The sequence below is a fragment of the Callospermophilus lateralis genome, chromosome 5 (assembly GCF_048772815.1).
Source record: "Callospermophilus lateralis isolate mCalLat2 chromosome 5, mCalLat2.hap1, whole genome shotgun sequence".
NCBI classification, from domain to species: Eukaryota; Metazoa; Chordata; class Mammalia; order Rodentia; family Sciuridae; genus Callospermophilus; species Callospermophilus lateralis.
This window is the reverse complement of record NC_135309.1, coordinates 30,560,331-30,581,273: the sequence shown is the minus strand read 5'-3', so window position 1 is coordinate 30,581,273 and position 20,943 is coordinate 30,560,331. Positions and strand designations below refer to the sequence as shown.

At 48.9% G+C, this 20,943-nt stretch overlaps 1 protein-coding gene across 2 annotated transcripts in view; it reads left to right on the top strand.

Moving 5' to 3' along the window:
- Galnt10 (polypeptide N-acetylgalactosaminyltransferase 10) overlaps nt 1-20,943 on the top strand; it is a 232,841-nt gene that overhangs the window by 180,487 nt on the left and 31,411 nt on the right. For both annotated transcript variants that reach the window (XM_076856405.1, XM_076856406.1), the window contains exons 5-7: nt 947-1,132; nt 7,265-7,448; nt 11,989-12,106. In XM_076856405.1, the coding sequence (XP_076712520.1) occupies nt 947-1,132; nt 7,265-7,448; nt 11,989-12,106 (488 nt within the window). The remainder of the gene's footprint in view (nt 1-946; nt 1,133-7,264; nt 7,449-11,988; nt 12,107-20,943) is intronic.

Sequence of the window (20,943 nt, the reverse complement as noted above, 5' to 3'; positions counted from 1 at the left end):
TAACCTCATGTTCCCATCATCGAATCTATCTGTCCCCTATCATGGCCATCTCTTCTTTTATTGGGGGAAGGTGGGGGGGGGCGAGTTACACAGGACTGAACATTCAACCACTGAGTCACATCTCTAGCCTTTTTTTTTTTTTTTTTTTGTATTTTATTTAGAGACAGGTCTCACTGAATTGCTTAGCACCTCGCTGTTGCTGAGACGGGCTTTGAACTCACAATTCTCCTGCCTCAGCGTCCTAAGCCCTTGGGATTACAAGGGTGCACAACGGTGCCCAGCCCTATTGATTTCCATCTCCTGACTCTTATTTTTATATATTATCTTTAGGCTCAGATGATTCCCCCACACACCTCCCATCACCTCATCTTGCCAAAGATGTCAATAACAGCTCCAGACTGTGACCAACCACTTTAGCAACCCTAGCAAAAAGACAGAGAGTCACTTCCCAACAATCCTGCAAACCATTCTCCAGACCCATTACTCCGACCAGCTCAGGTCACATGGTCATCCCTGAACCAATCACTGTAGCCAAGGCTGACAGAATGCCCTGATTGGTCAGGCACAAAGCCACATGCTCCTCCCCCTTGGAACCAGGGGATGGGATGTCTCCTTCTGAATCTGTGACCTTGAGAAGGGCAGTTTCCCAAGGGAAAAATAAAGTATAGTTAGGAGAAAATAAGGGAGGAAGTCCCAGCCAGGCTTAAGTCACAGATGCCTGTACCTGTACCAAAGGCCTGTGTTGCAGATCTGGAGCTCTTGCTGGAGTCTGAGCCTCAGTTTCCCATTTGCAGTCTGTGGACAATGACCTCTGCCCTCCTTGGCCCTATCTGAAAGGTCCGGGAGGTGGTACCCCAGTCTCTGTCTCAACGGTGGAGGGTGGCTGCTGGGAGGTAAGGGAAGGACTGCCGGCCTGATCCCTCTCTCCCCTTCCTCTCCCTCACAGAGCACCTGAAGAAGCCCCTGGAGGACTACATGGCCCTCTTCCCCAGCGTGAGGATCCTCCGCACCAAGAAACGTGAAGGCCTCATAAGGACCCGCATGCTGGGGGCCTCGGCGGCGACCGGGGACGTCATCACCTTCTTGGACTCGCACTGTGAAGCCAATGTCAACTGGCTGCCCCCCTTGCTCGGTAAGGGGGCTGGAGGAGCCTGGAGTGAGCGAGCCGCCTGCCGCCTCCCGGCTGCTGCGGCGTCCCCTTGCCCACGTGGAAGCACCCATCAGATGCCAGGCCCTGGGACTCAGACGCTCGGTCAGCCCTATCCCTTCACTTCTCAGAGAGGGGAGCTGAGACTTGGAGAGGGGACGTGTCTAGTGTCTAGTGATGGGACTGCGCCTCTCCCACTGCTTTAAGTTTTGTGAGAAGGCAAGCCAAGGCCATCCCCTGTCAAAAGCCAAATTATGAGGCGACATCTCTATGTGGAATTAGAATAGTGACAGGTCACTGCTGCTGCTGCTGTGCGTGGCAGGTGATAAGCCATGCCAGGCTGGAGTGCCCCCTTCTTGTGATAATGGAGACCGAAGTTCAGAGATACTGAGTGACTCACTGTCCCGTGTCTCGGGCTACCCGTGTCAAAGCCACCATCTGTCTGGCTGTTCTTTTTCACAGTTCCACATTGCCTCCTGAGCTCGTTTCCTCAGGGAGGAGTCCTAGTGGATGCCAGGACAGGGCTGTAGACAGGTAGGAGTCCTGGGCACCGGGTGCTGGGTGTGGCTGCAGGCAATGAGCTTGGGCTGATAGCAGGCCCCGGGAGAGGAAGTCAGGTGAGGGCCAGGGCCAGGCTGGAACAGCCTTGCGGGGCTACCAACTCAGAAAGTGTGGTCCTCGGGAGTGGATCAGTTGACCTCCCTCACAGAGCTCAGGGGCAGAGAGGACCAGGTGGAGGGTACCCAAGGCAAGCGTCAGAGGCACCTGGAAGGGCTGTTAAGACAGCGCTGAGCCACCCTGGGGTTCTGACTTGGAAGTCCAGGGTGAAGCCTGATGAGGACATTTCTAAGGCTCCTAGGTGACACCCACGCTGCTGGTGCCAGACTATGCTGGAGGAACACACTGGCTACCCAATACCACCATTCAGTGGCGAGGAGCAAAAGCCAGTCCCTTGCTGTTTAACAGGACAACCCAGCAGATTGATCTCCTCCACACAGATCAGCGGGGCGCTTTGTGCTAGATGATAGGCTTCTGAGACCCAGGGTCCAGGATCCCATGGGGTTAGGAAAAAGATACAGGCCAGAATTTCTGGTAAACTGTTTATGTAATTAAACTAAGAGATGGTCTGCATCTGCCTCTCGTTACTGAAAGAGTGAAAAAGTAAAAAGCCTCGCCATAAATCGCCTAATTTATGGTCCTGAAGGAACAACCCATTTGTAGGGTCATTCTGTGACTCATAAAGACAATGAAGTGGTGGGGCACGAAGCTGAGCTTGTGGTCTAAATAGCCCTTAACTCTGTTTCTATGGAAATGTACGAGGGCCATTTTCATAATCTGCAGACGTGCGTGCAAGAACATCCCCCCCTCTTTTTCTTCCCTAATAGAAATGTGAACCCGTGGTGTGGATGTAAAAGCCTCTCCCTCTAATATCAGCAGCTGACAGAGCGCAGCATGGCTTTGTCTGGGAAACCATTAACACCTGCATGCATGGCTCGCTCCGACTTCCTCAGAGATTAGACATTTCTGAGCCCACAAAGGACTCACCCCCCCACCCCACGCCAAGAAAGTCGCTGTTGATCCTCATCTCCTCCTGCTTCCCATTCATCTCCAACATCATCATCATCATCATCATGTTGATGGTCCCTTCGTGTTTCAAGCCATGTCCACATTTAAACTTCACTGCCACTTAGTAAAGCTAGCAAGTGAGGCATTATTATCCACAGTTGGCAAATGAGGACACTAAGGGGCAAAGAGATGAAGGAACTGCTCAGTCTCCCAATTCCTGCTTCTGAGCTTCTCTCAGTAACCCCAGTCACAGAGACTGTCAGCCCAGTGCTGATCTTGCTGGAGGCTGCACCAAGCATCTTGGCTCCATTATCTGCTCATTCTCCTCAAAGATCCCCCATGAGATAGGTGACATCTTCCTCCATTGTGTTGGCCAGGAAACTGAGGCTCAGATGTGTCAGAAAGCCTTATCCAAGGTGATCTACTAAAGAGCAACAAAACAGGGTGGTTTTTTTTTTTTTAATTGGTTCTTTTAGTTACACCTGACGGTAGAACTCATTTTGATAGTAGAATTCATTGTACAAGCATGGAATATATCTTATACTAGTTAGAACCCCATTCTTATGGATGTACATGGTGGTGGGATTCACTATGATGTAGTCATATAAGTACATAGGAAAATTATTTCTGATTCATTCCACTGTCTTTCCTATTCCCCCTCTCTTCTCTTCAATCCCCTTTGTCTAATCTACTGAATATCTGTTCTTCTCCTCTTCCCCCTTATTAGCTTCCATATATCAGGGAAAACATTTGACCTTTGTTGTTTGGGGAAATACTTATTTCATTTAGCATGATATCTCCGGGTACATACATTTACTTGCAAAAGCCATAAAGTCATTCTTCTTTATGGCTGAGTAATATTCTATTGTGTACACAGTTTATTCATTAATCTGTTGAAGGGCATCTAGGTTGGTTCCATAGCTTAGCTATTGTGTACTGAGCTGCTATAAACATCGAGTGGCTGTGTCACTGCAGTATGCTGATTTTAAATCTTTTGGATATAAACTGAGGAGTGTAAATTATTCAAACAAATGAGAAGTGGGATAGTTGGGTCAAATGGTGGTTCCATTCCAAGTCTTCTGAGAAATCTCCATACTGCTTTCCAGAGTGCTTGCATCAATTTGCACACCCACCAGCAATGTATGGGTGTGCCTTTTTCCCCACATCCTTGCCAACATTTATTGTCACTTGAATTTTTGACAATCGCCATTCTGACTAGAGTGAGATGAAATCTCAGTGTAGTTTTAATTTCCCTAATTGCTAGAAATATTGAACAAATTTTTAATATATTTGTTGACTTTGTATTTCTTCTGAGAAGTGTCTGCTCAGTTTCTTTGTCCATCGATTGTTTGAGTTATTTATTTTTTATGCTGAGTTTTTTGAGTTCTTTATATATCCTGGAAATCAATGCTCTGAGGGGCAGGTGGCGAAGATCTTCTTCATTCTGTAGGCTCTCTCTTGACGTTCTTGATTTTTTTCCTTTGCTGTGAAGAAGCTTTGTAGTCAGATGTCATCCCATTTATGGAAGATTGATTTTACATCTTGTGTTTTAGGGGTCTTGTTCAGGAATTCAGTTCCTGATCCAATATGTTGGAGTATTACTCCTAAATTTTCTTCGACTAGGCTCAGGGTTTCTGGTCTAATTTCTAGGTCTTTGATCCACTTTGAGTTGATTTTTCTGCAGGGTGAGAAATGGGGGTTAAATTTCATTCAACTACATATGGATTTCCAGTTTTCCCAGCTCCACTTGTTTAAAAGGCTATTTCTCTGGTTGTTGCTTTTGTCACCTTTACCAAGTGTGAGGTAACTGTGTTTTTGTGTGGTTTTCTATGTGTCTTCCATTCATTTTCTTGTTCATTTGGGGGCCACATTACTATAGCTCTATGGTATAATTTAAGGTCTGGAATTGTGATGCTTCCTACTTCACTTTTCTCGCTAAGGATTGCTTTGGCTATTCCGGGTCCCTTATTTTTCCAGATAAATTTTATGACTGCTTTTTCTATTTCTATGAAGAATGTCATTGGGATTTGGGTGGGAATTGTATTGAATCTGTATAGCGTTTTTGGTAACATGGCCACTTTGACAATATTAATTCTGCCTGTCCAAGAGCATGGGAGATCTTTTCATCTTCTAAGGGCTTCCTCTATTTCTTTCTTTAGTGTTCTATAGTTTTGATTGTAGAGATCCTTCACCTCTTCTGTTAGATTGATTCCCAAGTGTGTGTTGGGGGGGGTGTATTGAGACTATCATGAATGGGATGGTTTTCCTAATTTCTCTTTCAGCTGATTCATCATTGGAATATACGAATATGATTGATTCCTGGGTTTTAAAATTTGTATCCTGCTAATTTGCTGAATTCATTTATATTATAAGTTTTAGAAGCTTTCTGGTGGAATTTTTTTTGTTTTCTAAATATAAGATCATGTCGTCGGCAAACAGAGAGCTTGAGCTCTTCTTTTCCTATGTGTATCCCTTTAATTTCTTTCTTTTGCCTAATTGCTCTGGCTAGGGATCCAAGGACTATTGAATGGAGGTGGTGAAAGTGGACATCCCTGTCTTGCTGCTGTCTTTAGAGGGAACGCTTTCAGTCTTTCTCCATTTAGAATGATGTTGGCCTTGGGTTTGCCATATACAGCTTTTACAATGTTTAGGTATGTTCCTTCTGTCCCTAGTTTTTCTAGTGTTTTAAACATGAATGGATGCTGATACAAAACAGGATTTAAACCTGGCCATTCCCTTGGCAGGTGAGCATAATGTACAGGATGTGGCCTTCTGGGGGCCTTGGCTTAACCCACCATCAGCCAGCAGTCAGCAGGATGCTGTGTGCGCTGCCCCAACCCTCCTTGGACACAAAGTATCCTGAATGGCCAGGAGTAATTAAGAAGGGAGACCCTCCTCTAGATTTCTCCCTGGGCAGTTCTTTAAGGATCTTTAAGCAGGGAGAGGTCTGGGGACGTGGCTCAGTGGTGGAGTGCTCGCCTAGCACTGACCCCAAAAAAGAGAGAGACAGAGAAAATCCCCAGAGAGCAGATCCAAGCCAACCCCCAATTCTAAGTGGGGTGCGAGGAGGCATAGGGACTTTTTAAATCACACCCTGGGTACATCTGGCACTGGTGGTTCCCAGGCCATCCTTGAAGGCACAGTTGCCAAAAATACTATTTCTCAAACATTTTTATAACCATGTGTCACAGTTAGAAGCACATTGGACACCTGAATCCAATACCGAATTGCACATGGTCACACAGTACTGCTGAAACACATTTCCTGATTTTTTTTTTTTTAATACCAGGGATTGAACCCAGAGGTGCTTAACCACTGAGCCACATCCCCAGCCCTTTTTATTTTTTATTTGAGACAGGGTCTTGCTAAGTTGCTTAGGGCCTCATTAAGTTGCTGGGGCTGGCTTTAAACTTGTGATCTTCCTGCCTGAGCCTCCCAAGTTGCTGGGATTACAGGCATGCACCCAGCACTTTCCCTGAAATAATTCCATCTAGCACGGTATTCCTTAGCACCTGGAATGCAGTCTGACATTCAGTCTTCATTTCTATTAATTATAAACACACACACAATCGATTTCATGCCCCACCTATGAATTGATTATGTCTTCAATTTTGGAAAAAGACAAAAATGCTGCTTTCTCTCCTGGAAGGAAAATGGACCACATGTAGCTTGGTGAAACGTGGGCCCTGGCAGCTGTTGGCCTGCTCTGGCCCTGCAGGGCTCTTCATGGCAAGTCTTGAATTTGACTCCCAGCACAGCCCACTTGGCCCTCCTGGCAGATCATCTGCCCTGACAATTGACTGACACCCCTTGGCTTCAGTCAGGGCTGTCTGACAGGAGGTGTGTTGATGGGCAGAGCAAGCCAAAGCTGGAACTCTGATGTTAGGTTGGGCAGAGAGCACATGGAATAGGATCAGATTCTTCCAGGCCCAAAAGGGACCTTAAAGCTACCTGGGTCAAGGCCCTCATTTGCAATCTTAAATCACCTAGCTTGTAGCATGCCTTGGTGAAACCACAACTTGCAGGACAGTCCATTCACTCTTCTATAGTTCTGTTTGAGAACTTGAGCTGAGCTCACTTGAGGAGGGCCATTTGCTTGGTGACTGAAGCCAGGAGCACCGGTGAGCTGTCAGCGGTGGACAGTCTACCATGAGGGGCAAGCCAGGCCTGGCTGCTTTGGGCCATGAGTTAAGATCAGGACTTAGAATGGGAACCTGGCAAGGCCAGAACAGGGGTCTTCCCAGAAGGAAATCAGCCTCTTTCCATAGCAGCAGAGCCCCCTACCCCACTTCACAGAGGACATCGGGCCTTGGAGATGTTATTTGTGACTCAATCTCAGGACACTATTGTGGGTGGCAAGTCTGGAATGAGATCCGTAGTCCCTCTTGCTTCAATTAAAGCCCACACTCTCCCTTCCTTTCTAGTGGGTTCTCAAACTCAAATGGTCAGAGATATCATCCAGAGAACATGTTAAACCAGGAGAGTAAGCTGCAGAATAGGAAAGGCACTTTGCTCCTGCCTCAACTAATGGGCATCTCTTGGCTGCTTTAGACCGCATCGCTCGGAACCGCAAGACCATCGTGTGCCCAATGATTGATGTGATCGACCACGATGACTTTCGTTATGAGACGCAGGCAGGAGATGCAATGCGGGGTGCCTTTGATTGGGAGATGTACTACAAGCGGATCCCGATCCCTCCAGAACTGCAGAAAGCTGACCCCAGTGACCCATTTGAGTAAGTATGAGTGACCCGTGTTTATCCTACTGGTCAACCCTATGACTGCTTCCCAGCCCACACACGGCTCAGGATCGCCACCTCCCCCAGAGCCCAGCACAGAGGGCCCAGATTCCTGGTCCCAATCAGTACCTACCAAGTGACAGATATCCTAAGCAGAAGTATCTCCCACTCCTGGCATGTCACAGAGCCCTAGCTCAGGACTACCAAGCCAGTCACCTCCACCTTGGCCACCTCTGTGGACTTTGCCAGGACTGCCAGGGGATGTGTGGAGTCGCTCATACTCTCTCCCTCTCAGGCCTGTGGCCAGCTGCCATCATCGTCATCATCCTCCCCAGTGCCAGGCACAGTGCTAAGCAGTCTTCAACTGCAACCAGTTTCCAAACAGGGACACCACAAGGCTAAATAACTTGCTCAGGTCACACAGCTGTTAAGTGGCAGAAGCTGGGGGAAAGTGCAGGTCCCTGGGCCTCTGGAGCCAGTTTCCCCTTCTTTCTGTGAGACCCCCTTGGAAATGTCAGGGCAACAGCAGCCTGTCCCACCAGAGGTTTGGGGTATGGACTAGACTCAGGGCCTCCTAGAATGTGAACACTGGAGGGGACCTTGGATGAGGTGCTCCACCCCTGGCAGATGAGGGGGCCGAGGCCCAGGAGAGGGAGGGCTCGCCTGGGGTGCACATGGGTGAGAACTGAGCCGCCCACTCCTCCCCGGCGCCCCAGCTCTGCTCTTCAGCAGGAGGTGGGCCATTCCTGCTGCTGCCATCCAGCTCCCCTAACTGTCCTTCCAGAGGGTTAGAGAAGCTCTCTGGACACGAAGCCAGAGGCCAGCCTCCCTTGCTGGGTCTGTTTCCCATTGCTGCTGTGTGACAAATGACCGCAAACCTTGGGGCTTACAACAGCACTTGAAGTTCTGGCGGTCAGAAGTCTCACTGGGCCCAAATCAGGGTTTCAGCAGGGCCACGTTCCTTCCAGACGCTCTGGGAGAATCACTTTCCTGCCTTCCCAGCCTCTGGAAGCTGGGCACAGTCCTTGGCTCATGGCCCTCTTCCGTCCTCAGAGCCAGAAGCATAGCATCTTCACATCTGTTTCTCTCCCTGCTTCATCCTCCTGTCTCCTTCTCCGACTCTGACCCTCCTCCTACCCTTGATATGCCCTTGGGGTGACATTGATCCCAGGTGGTTACAGGGGGCTTACCAGGATCATCTCCCAACTCAAGATCCTTAACCTGAATCACATCTTCTAAAGTCTCTTTTACCACAGAAGGTGACGTATGCACAGGCTCTGGACATGAGGCTACCTACACCGAGGTGCAGGTATTGTTGTCGTGGGGCAGGGACACACTTGTCTTGCCACACTCTGGCCCCTAGTGAACCCCAACTTCTCTGCCCTGCTCTCCCCATCTGACAATAGGGGCTCTTGGCTCAGCCATCTTCTCCGGCACAGTGCATGTCGGGGTTCCTAGTGGCAGCCTCTCGGTCTATGAGCCCCAGGAAAGGCTCAGAGGTCAGGACAGCTGGGCTTCTTCATGGAAATGATAAGTGACCAGGTGTTGGAGCTCCGCAAGCCAGGAGCTGAGTCTGTGTGCTTCCTCGGTGGGTCTGACCTCCTTCACCTTAGACATGCTCACCACCAGAGATCCCTCCCTCACCAGAGCTGTGATTATTCAGCCAAGATGCGTCACGCCGTCAACACCAGCCTGCACATGCCTCGGAGTCAATCCGCGGCTGGCCGGCACTCCTGGAGAAGGAGACCAACAGCAGAAGTAACTAACACTTGGCCTGAGGTGGCAAAGCAATTCCAGCTAACATTATCGTGCACGGTCCTTACAATAGCATCCTTAGTATAGATAGCCTTGTCCCCATTGACCATTGAGACCCTGTGATTCAGAGGGAAATGAGACTTGCCCAAGTTGACATAGTATCAGAGGCTGAGGTCAAAATGGGCAGCCCCTGAAAATGGAATGTGCAGGGTACTCAAAGGAAGTCACAACCCCCATTATTATAGGAGCCCTTGGCCCAAGCAGACGGACAGGCCTGTTCATCCCCCTTACCGTGAGTTCATATTTGCAACTGGCGAGCAGCAGAGGCCTGACCCAGTGTCCTCTAGGGCCTCAATCTCCACATCTGGACATTAGAGCAGTGCCTCTCAACCCTGGCTGCATGTTGGCATCACCTAGGGAACTTACTGAAATGCCCAGGCCACCCCAGGCCAGTTACACCTGAGTCTGGGGGTGGGTACAGGCATCACTGTTTCTTAAAGCTCCTGATTCACTGAGATGACCAGGACAGAGAGCCACTGGCCCAGATGCTTTCTGAGGGACTCTATCCTTCACATCTTGGGTTCACTCCAAAGCCTCTCTTCTGCATTGCACGTGGACAGAACCCCAGAGAGTGGCCACTCAAGGAATCTGGTCATCTTCTGCACACACACCTCCCTGTGATGCCAGTGAGTGGACGGTGGACAGGCACAGCAGTGCTGTCACCGTGTGAGAGGCCGGGGTTTGGTGGCAGCCCATCCACCTACTAACTGCATGCCCTTGGGCAGGCCGCACAGCGTTTCTGAATTTCAAATTCCTCCAGCTGAGGAGGAGGCTAGGACAGCCTCTGTGAGAGCTGGAGTTGATGGCAGTACAGTGAGTGGCAAGCGCTGACACTCAGGCTGTTGTTATCATCACTGCTGAACACAGCAGAAAACGAGCAGGCCAGGAGGAGAAGCTTCCCTCCCGAGGCAAAGCCTTGAGCCTCCAAAATGCCTCGAGGCTGATCTCCTTCCTTCCACACTCGGCCTTGGCCTGTGTCCCTGGCTCCAGTCCAGGCCAGTTTCCAAGGGCAGAGTCTTGGGTCTGATTTCCTGTGAAGCACTAAGTCAGAAACAGTCTCTCCCATCCAAATGCACAGGCATTTACTCTCCAGCCAAGCAATCCAAAACCCCACCGTCTTCAGAAGACAGAGAGGAGTGGACACAAGTGACACCTTCTATTTGTGCAGCATTGGATACTTTTATCAATGTGCTGGCAGTGTGGGACAGGAAGTAAGCTCTCTCCATGGTGTAGGGAGGGGATCAGGCTGCAAGAGGTTCCCATACAAGTATGTAATCTTCCGTTTCCTAGTAGCCACATTAAACAGAGAGAGAGAAAGAAGGGCATGTGAGAGGCCTGGTCCATCCCCAATACCACAAAAAGAAAGAAGAAAAACAAGTAAAATTAATTTTAACAATATATTTAATTTAAACCAGTATATCCAAAATATCATTCTGACCTGCAGTGATGCTAAAATTACTGACAAATTCTGTCTTCAAACCTGTCTTGGAAATCCCACGTGTGTCGACTCACAGCACATCTCCATTCAGACCAACATTCCAAGGCTCAGCCACCTGCGGCCAGTGGCTGCTGACCTGGGCAGCACTGGAGTTAGCGTTAAACAGTGGGGGCTGCTGCCGGAATGTTCTGGTTTGAAGGTCTAGAGTTTTCCACTGGAATCAGACAGAGACACAGCCACGCTCCAATAGATGGTCACACGGCAAACACTGGTCCTACCAGGTGCTGGCCCTGAGCGAGGACGGGGCCGGGGGTGCTGGCCGGCAGCACCATGGTGTCCTCTGCACTCAGCATGGTGCAGGCTACTCCCTGTTCTCCTGGGTGCCCCTTGATTTGTCCTTTCTGTGTCCTGCTGATGTCATTTCTTCGGTGACTTCCCTCTGCCCATTGTCTCTTGTCTAGAACCCCTTGAAGTCCACCTTCTCTGAGTGCCCTTCCTTGCCCTGCCCTGCACCCTGCTCAGACCCAGGAGTGGGAGGGAAGCAGAACCCTGCCTTCATGTTCCTGTGGTGCTCTGGCCTGCCCCTCCCAGGGACCCTTGTCACAACCATGTTCTGGATCTGTCTGTCCTAAGGTGGCTACCCCATGCATTGGCTTCCCCCAGAGGACAGTGACTTCCCTCTGTACCCCTCCAGGACCAGCAAGTAAACCAATGAGGGATCAAAAGGATGGAGCTTATCTTGCCTCCGATTTAACTGAAAGAACAGAGACCGTGACATCCGCACCCACCACCAGTGTCTGTGCAGGGCTTGCTGAACAACAGCCATGAAAGACGCAGGGCCCTAGGCGCCACCCCAGAATGGTTCCAGAAGGCCTGGCGAGAGCCCTCCAGCTGCATGCTTCTCACCCCTCTAAGAGAGTCTCAGCACAGACAAGCTCAGAGATGCAGACCGTTTAATTAGGGGGAGACTAGATGCATAGAGAAACCTGATATTTGTACATATCACGCAGCTCGGGGCCCATGGGAAAGAAGTACTACTGTGGTTTCACTTCACAGGTGCTCTCAGGTGTTCATTGTGTAGGGGACTTTTGATCTACTTGGTTAAAATGCAGCATTTAGGAAGGGACAGAGTAGGCAAGAAGGAGGAAAGCCTGGCACCCCACCCCAAAGGGTCTTGAAGCCCCAGGTCGACGCAGCCGTGTCCCAGGAGTGACCCAGAAGACCATCCCTCGGGGAGAGGCCAGGACATCTGCATCCTCATGCCTCGTTCTTTTCCTTTGACAGGTCTCCCGTGATGGCCGGTGGGCTGTTTGCCGTGGACCGGAAGTGGTTCTGGGAGCTGGGCGGGTACGACCCCGGCTTGGAGATCTGGGGAGGGGAGCAGTATGAGATCTCCTTCAAGGTGAGCCAGTGCTCAGAAGCCCCTTCCCCTTGACTCTGCTCCTTGGCCCTGGCCCTGGCAGGCAGCCTCCTGATGTCTCGGACTCAGGGTTCTCAGGGTTCTGTGGCCCCTTTGCTCCTCAGGCGAAGATGCCAGGGGCCAGCGGGCCACTCCTTGTGGGCATGTGGGGGACAGGGTGGGGGTGCCATGGGTGCATCCTCAGGCTGCCAAAGGCTGGTCTTGATGGTATTTGCCTTCCATCTCTCCTTAAGATTCTGAAATAAGTCAAGATGGCATGTCTGGGATTGAGATGCCGGCAGCCCGTGGTAGGGGAGGAGCCAGGAAGGCCACAGGATGCACAGGCCTAGAGGAACGCGTGCTGAGAGTAGCTGTGTGGCCTCACAGGTTCCAAGTTGGCCACTGGGTCACCCCTCTCAGTTCTCCTTTTGTACCTGTCACTGTAGGAGTTTGACATAGAGGCCAGAGGGTAAAAGTTCCAATTGAGGACTCAGAGAGACCTGAGTTCAAATCCCCATCCCAACACTCAGTAGCTTCCTGACTTCAAGCTTTCCTCATCTGAAGTAGAGGAACAATAATAAGACCTACCTCACAGAGCTACAGTGAAGATGAACTGAGAGAATCTCTGGAGAGTGCTCAGCATATAACATGGGAACGTGGCCAGTGATTAATAATTGTAGACACACACTGTCAAAGGTGCCATGAATAAACATTTACCTCTTTGATCAGCCCATGGGCTGTAGAAACTCTTGGCAATGGAGGTAAAGGAGTCACTAGTTAGCTAGTAGCTAGTTAACTACTCAAACGTGAGTGCACATTCTCCTTTTGTCCTGTGCCCTTGTGGTCCACCAGCCTCCAGCATGTTCAGAACCTGGCTAAGGCAGATCCCCAGCCCACAAGGATGGCCAGTGCCATCACTAGCTGACACCCGTGAACACACACCCCTGATGCCCCCTGAGCTGGGCGACAAGCAAAGGGCTAGCATCAGGTGGCCAAGATCAGATCCTCGCTCTGCCACTTCCTACCAGCTGTGTGATCCTGCACAAGGAAATCGCCTCCCTGAGCCTCAGTTTCTGTTTCCATAAAATGGGTTTAGTGATGCTTTAAGCCTCATAGGTTGTTAAGAGGATTAATTTAGACCATGCTAATTAGGTGCTTTTAATAAATACCCTAAAGGTTACTATCATTATCAACCTACAATATAAGATGACTTATACAACACTGGTTAAGCAGGTCAGAACTGGGGAACATAATTTATTTTTGTACAGAGGATTGACCCCAGGGGTACTTCACCACTGAGCCACATCCCCAGCCCTTTTTTATTTTGAGACAGGGTCTCACTAAGTTGCTTAGTCTTGCTAAATTGCCAAGACTGGCCTTGAACTTGCAATCCTCCTTGATCAGCAGAAAAACAGCCACCTAGAGTGCTGCTGAAACATTATTTGGGTTTGAAAGGTAGTATTGTCTGTTTTAACCTCCAGAGCTCTGAAGCTGTCCCTCCTTAGGACAGCAGCCTCCTCCAAAAGAAATAAAACAAATGTTAATATCTCAGGGTAACAGTCAACATATGTTATTTAAGAACCCTGATGACACAAGCACCAACCAGTCAGAAAGGTGCCAGCCCCAAGCAATGTGCATCTGCTGTGGTGTGTGACAGCAGAGTGTCCCCCTGAGCAGAGCTGATAGGACAGGCCCTTTGCACATCCTGGCCCATTTCATCCTCCCAACAGCCTAGAAGGGTGGGATCCGTATTGCACCCACTTCACAGGGAAACATGGGGGGCTGAGACCACATGGTCAGAAGTAACTCACCTGGGGCCTGAACCCAAGCCTGCCTGACTCCAAAGTCCTAACCTGCTGTGTTTGTCAAAACATCAGAGGAAAGCAATTGAGAGAGAAAGGAGCCTAAGAAAATGGCTGCTTGCCCTTTCTTCTCAGTTTTTTCTTCTTCTTAGGATTATTCCTAATTTGCTTGAATATTCTATAGTCTCTTACTGAATTGAATTAGTAACAATTTAAGTCAGAAATAGCAAACAGGTTTTGCCTCAGACCAGCCAACTGGAGCATCAGTAGGGTTTGCTGCACTTGTACGTTAATATGTATTCTGAGACTGCATCCAGGCTTATCAGAAAGAGTATGGATTGATTAGTGATGTCTGCTTTGGTATAGGTTTGGTGAGTGATGGCACATAGGTCATTGATTTAATATTCCTGACCCATGAAATCTAACTTTCCAAATATCATATTCTGCCGGGCATGGTGGCCCATGCCTGTAATTCCAGTGTCTCAAGAGGCTAATCCAGGAGGATCACGAGTTCAAGCCCAACCTCAGCAATTTAGTGAGACTGTAAACAACTTAGCAAGACACTGTCTCAAAATGCAAAAAAGGCTGGGGATGTTGTTCAGTGGCAAAGTGCCCCTGGGTTCAATCCCCAGTACCCCCTCCCCCCCAAAAAAATGGATCCCATTCCACAGGTACAGTGAAGACATAGCCAAAATAGTTTGAACTGCACAGTTACCAGTTGTCCATTAAATGCTGATTCATCAGGCATTCTTGTGTGTCAGTACCCAGAAATGGCCACAACCCGAGTTGTGAGTTCTTCTCAGGATTAAACTGCAGTAGGGTGGGATCAGCTTGTGTTTTATTTGCGCTGTATTCCAAGTATTTAAAGGATCACCTGATGTGGAAAAAGTGCTTAATAAATACTTGTTGGTTGAATACTCAGAGCATTTGGGCCACTGACCAGAATCAGCTCCAAGCTCTGTGGTAGAAGTCCCCCTTTCAGAAACTTCCTCTATGGAGAAGAGTCACAAAAGAAAGATGTGCACAGAGGAATCTAAACCCCAAAAGCTTTCGTTCTGTGGTATTTCAAAGACCCATCTAATGTTACTCATCAGGCAATCATGGTAGAACAAATGGCATTTTTCTTCACACAGTTTATTTACAAAAGGCTTGGTGATGAAGCCATATTGGAAATCTCTGGTCCAGGAGAGAGATGGAGACTGGCTCGTGTTCCCATTTGATCCAATTATGTCGGGCACTCTCTGGGGGGGGGAAAGGGAGACGTTGTAATGAGGAGGCTCCTGCGGTCTGGAAGGGACTGTTCTCCCTTGGCTCTGACTTTCCTGGCTCTGAGAACACTGCATCTGCCAGTGTGTCATGTCTCAGCCCCTGTAAAGGCCACCCGAGGCCAGGCGAGCAGGAGAGCCCATCCATCCGTGGCAGCTCCCCGCTGAAACACAGTCTTCATTTTCAGCCAGAGCCAGGCACCTACCAAGGGCCAAATTTCCTCCGATTAATCTCTGCTAAGCTCCCTGTTCTTGGTGACAGAGTAAAAAGCCTGGGCTGAAAGACATGAGTGTATTTCCAGAAATTAAGATAAATCAATATTTGTCATCAGGGCAGATAGATTAATACTTTGGCTCTGATTCCACACCCACCTGTCTCTCCTGATGGGAAAACTCTAGAAAATACATCCCAAAGGTTCTGAAGTTTCTAGAAGAGACACTGGCTCTTTCTCTTTCCTTCTTCCTCCACCTCTAACCCAGCTGAGCTTTGGTTTCCTAAAGGGGGGGGTCACACTGTCTGAGTTCCCCCACTTGGAGGTTAGAGGTTAGACTCTTCCCAGTTTTAACGGTTCGGTGAATCTGGAACTCTGTAGCCTGGCCTCCCACTAGTGGAAAGCCCAGGTGCTATGCCCAGATGTCCACCTCACACAGGACTGTCCCCCACTGTTCACTCTTCCCGAAGCACCTTTCCTTAGTTTCAGCTCCTATGAGGAGCCTCCTTGCTGCCTAGGGACCATCCCATCGTTGGTCCTCACGTCTGCATGCACGCATCCTGGCTCAGAATGCCCTGTGTTTACCCAACCTCAAGATCTTCCTCTCTTCCCTGCTGGACTCTGGGCTACCTGGAGGCAGGAGGTGGGTCTCATCCACCTCTATATCCCCAATCTCTGGCTCAAGTAGTTGTTTAAGTTACAGATGCTCCCCGACTTACAGTGGGGTTTTATCCTGAAAAAAAAAAAACATTGTAAATTGAAAATGTAAGTTAGAAATACATTTAATACACCTAACCTACCTATTACCCTAGCTGAGCAACACAGCACACTGGACTGTTTCCCCAGTGATCACGTGGCTATGTGGGAGCTCGGTTCCCAGCTTCTGTCCAGCCCCATGGGAGAGGATCCTAGCACATATCGCCATACTGAGAAAAATATCCAAATTCAAAGTGCTCTTTCCACTGAACGCCTCTCATTTTTGCATATTATAAGGTGGGAAAATCATAAAACAAGCCATCGGAGTGGAGTACTGTCTGTGACTGTTAGTGACGTCTCTACCAACTGATAAAACTTTGCACTGCCATCCCCAGATGGACGGCACCATCTTGGGTTGTGCCATGTTGTGGGCAGGGTGTTCAGCAGGAAGACAGGGTCCTGGTTGCTCATCTCTTCTCCATCCACCTGGAGAGCCCCAGCCAATCACTCCACCTCCCTGGCCCTCACATCCTGAGAGGGTCCTTCCTCCCCCAGGAGACAGGGTAGAGTAGGCTGCTGTGGGGAAAACCCTTCGGCTTACACAGGTCCAAGGGTAGTTTGGGTTTGAGAGGGCAGTGTCAAGATGAGCAGAAAGGGAACTGATTGCACCTTGTCCCCAGGAGGCCAGGACTAGAATGTCTTCACCTACAAGACTCAGGAGAAAGAATCCAAGCAGAGCCACAGCACCGAACTAGACTAAGAAAAACGTGTGCCTTGGGGCAGTGCACATTGACATTGCATCTTTTGCGAGTAGCAAAATTTGTTACATTTTGGAAAATCCATTGCATTTCATAATAAGCACATTCTTTGACCTAAAATTCCATGCCCACAAATTCCAAGAAAGACAACGCATAGGTGAGCAAAGAACTAAGTAGGAGCTATTCACTAGAATGTTACTTACAACCTGATTAGATCGAAAAAGACCTCTTGCATATATCAAATTAAAATAATCCTTAAAAAATGTATGTACACTTCCTTAGCAGATAAATATGTTAGGGCACATATAAACAATGGACTATTACATAAAAGAAGTTAGATGCCTCCAAAATTAAGTTTTATAAGATGACTGAACAATAGTGTGTGCATATATGCACACACACACACACACACACACACACCACACATATAATATGATCTCATGCTCATCTTTGAATTCATGGCAAAGATCTGGGAGGGTAGTTCAGTGATAGGGCACTTGCCCAGTATGCACCAGGGGCCTGGGTTTGATCTCCATTTTTCAAATATAAATAATTTGTCAAATGGCTGGTTTTAGCCATATGACAAATGTAAAGGAAATCCTTAGAATTTCTTCATACAGCTAATATTTTTTTAACCCTTACCCTCAGTAATGTGTGGGGACCTTTGCCTAGCACTGCGCCATTTTTGTGTGGGTATGTATAATTTTACTGAAGCATAGTATGTATACAGAAAATTGCTCAAAATATCAAGTGTACAATCCATTAATTTTTTTAAATAAATGTATCCACACAACCAGTACTCAGATCAAGAAATAGAACATCAGAGAGAATATTTGTCCTTTGATTTTTGGGGGGACTGGCTTATTTCACTTAGCATGATAGTCTTCAGTTCCCTCCATTGACCAGCAAATGCCATAATTTCATTCTTCTTTATGGCTGAGTAATATTCCATTGTGTGAGTGTGTGTGTGTGTGTGTGTGTGTGTGTGTGTACCACATCTTTTTAATCCACTCATTTCTTGTAGGGCACCTAGGTTAGTTCTGTAGTGTAGTTATTGTGAATTGAGCTGCTGTAAACATTGAAGAGGCTGTGTCACTGTGGTATGCTGATGTTAACCCACAGCAAGGGAGGGGAAGATTAGAAGTTTACTGGACTAGACAAAGAGGAATGAAGGGAAGGGAGGAGGGATGGGAATAGGAAAGACAGTAGAGTGAATCGAACATCTTTTCTTCTATACGAATACACAATCAATGTAACTCCACATCATATACAACCACGATAATAGGATCCTAACTGGAACAAGTTGTATTTATTCTGTGTACGTATGTCAAAATACACCCTCTACTGTCATGTTGAACACATTTTTAAAAATGAAAGAAATAGAACATCAGCCTCGGTAGCCTCCCACATCCCCTTAGGGACCATGCCGATATTGGTCCCCACATCTGCATGCACCCAGCATGGCTCAGAATACCCTGTTTTTACCCAACCCCAAGACCTTCCTCTCCTCCCTGCTGGACTCTGCGCTCCCCCTCCCCCTCCCACTGGCATGGCCCCCATCCTCAGAAGCTCCCCTGGCAATACTTTCATTCTCTATCCTCTCCACTTTATAGGTGAGCAAACTGAGACTTGGGTGAAATCACTTCCAAAAAGGTCTTGTCCCTAGTGACCATCAGGGGTAAGAGGGCTGCAGAGAACAGCTGTCCCTGTCCACCTGATGATGTGCTTCTGTAACACTGCGTGTGTTCACGATAAATATGTATCACTTCCAGGAGCAGGAAAAAAGTCAGGGAGTTAAGCAACTAAGAAGGAAAACGTTTGGTTTCTCAGCCCTCCTCCCCCACCCTCCTCACATACATTCCAACACGTGGTTTGAGCCATTTGCAAGCTCAGGAATGAGATTCCCCTAAGTCAGGCCACATCAGGGGTGTGGCAGAGGAGACTCCAGGGAAGGCTGGGCCCTGCTAAGTGTACCAGGCAAGGTTGCTATAGGGGACGGGGTGCCCCACTGTCCTTGGAGAGATGGAGATGGGTCCAGGTCATGGAGCAGGAACGAGAGGGAAGGAAGCCACCTGAGTGTTTAAGGCGAGGAGGGGACATTAGTCAGGAAGGTCCCTGAAGCTTGTTCTAGAGGGCAAACCATAGAGGCCTGAAGCCTCAGGGTAAGTGGGGGTTTGCTTGGCTTGACACTGATACAGTCACAAAAAGGTAGCCCACTCCTAGACTGCCTCCAACAGCTCCAAAATGAAAATAGTCACCAAAAATGTCTCAGAATTTTCTAACATAAAACCCAGCAGCATTAGCTGTGAGGTCTACGGGTACGTGCCTGGAATCCCAGCAACTTGAAGGCTGAGGCAGAAGTTTGAGGCCAGCCTGGGCAACTTAGCAAGACCTTGTCTCAAAATAAAAAATAAAAGGGGCTAAGGTTGTAGGTCAGTGGTAGAGAGCCCCTGGGTTCAATTTCCAGTATGGGGTGGGGGGCAAAAGCCTCAGTGTTGTCAAGAGGATCCAGTGAAATAGAGTGGCAGTACACACCCCGGAAGCTGGTCAAGTGTGATATTGCAACCTGGTGCTCAGAGGGGTTAGGTGACTGGACCAGGGCTTCCCAGCCAGAAGGTGGCAGTGCCAGGTGTCCTGGCTCTAAGCCCAGGACACATCTCCTTCCACCTGGTGGGAGGGATAGAGAGAGGCCGCTGTTACAGGCAGGGCTCAGCGGTCGGGACCAGCTCTGAGGAGCCCTTAAGCTGCTGCGCAGGAGGGGGAAATGACTTCCAAAGGCAGCCCACGTGGAAGAGAGCAACCTGGGCCACCCCCTTAGCACCCATATGGCAATGCACTTCCCTGTCCTTGTCACCACCCTCTTCCAGCGTTCTGCATCTCCAACCAGCTGCGGCGTCACTTCCAGGACCCTGCTGCCCCCTCCTTTCCTCCCTGGGGTGTGAGCATGCTTGGAAACACTGCTGGGTGCACATTTCTGGCCAGGGCCACTTACATCCATCTTTCCAGGATCTGTCTTCTGGGAACGAGGATGGCATTCTGCTCCAACTCCCAGCAAGCCTTTTGAAATTCCATGAGTGTCCATCTCTCCCCCTGCTCCTCCAAGGGAAATGGCTCAAAGGCCCACGGATCCTCTTCCCTGCAGAACTCCCGAACCACACACGGGGCTCAACATGCTAGGGCTCTTCAAGGCTAAAAATGGTAATAATAATTTCTTCAAAGTGCGTTTAAGAACTAAATGAGATAATATGCTTAATTGGTCTGGAGCTGGACAAAAAGGAAGCACATGACAAATGGTGGATGTGTGGTCATAACTCATGTTAGGTAAAGAGGCAGAACAGCGAGGGATCAAGTCCATGGGCCTGGGTTCTAGTGCAGCCATGAACAGCCGGTAGCTTGAGAAAATGACGTGACCTCTTCTTTTGTCAAATGGGGACTGAATAGTAGTGCAGTTGTGAGCATGATATTAGAAATACACTGTAGGCTTAGCTCAGAGCCTAGAACATAACAAATGATCAATGAATGGTAGCTGTCAGTGTCCACATCATTGCAGTTTTTGTGATCACACTGGTGGCAGGAAGACAGGAGTGGAAAGAGCTTTGAGGCTGGCAAGACAAAGGTGGAGGCTCTGGCTCCAGGCCCAGCTCTGGAACAGACTCTCAGGGAGACCTTCGTCTGAGCTTTATGTCCTCATCTACAAAGGGATACTAGTAATCCCAAATTCACAGGATAGTTAAGAGGTGTCACGTGAGCTGTCAGAAACATTCACCTGAGGAAGACTGCCACTACTCCAGGACGCGGTGATGCTCAAGTGTGGTTCCTGGACAAGCAGCATTAGCAGCACCTGGGAACCTGTAGGCATTGGTGTGTGTGACCAGGCTGTACCCAGGCTGCTGAGGCAGACGCTAGGGTGGGGCCTGGCCATCTGTGTTTTAATGAGCCCTTCAGGTTCTTCTGATGCTCACCCAAACTGCAAAGGATAGGTAGGGTCTGTACAGAGCAGATGCTCAGGCTTGGATATGGAATGACAGTGGAAACGGGCAGGTTGGTGGGCAGGTTGGCCAACAAGTTCCAGCACCTTCTGCCAGCTTTCAAGGTTCTACATCATTG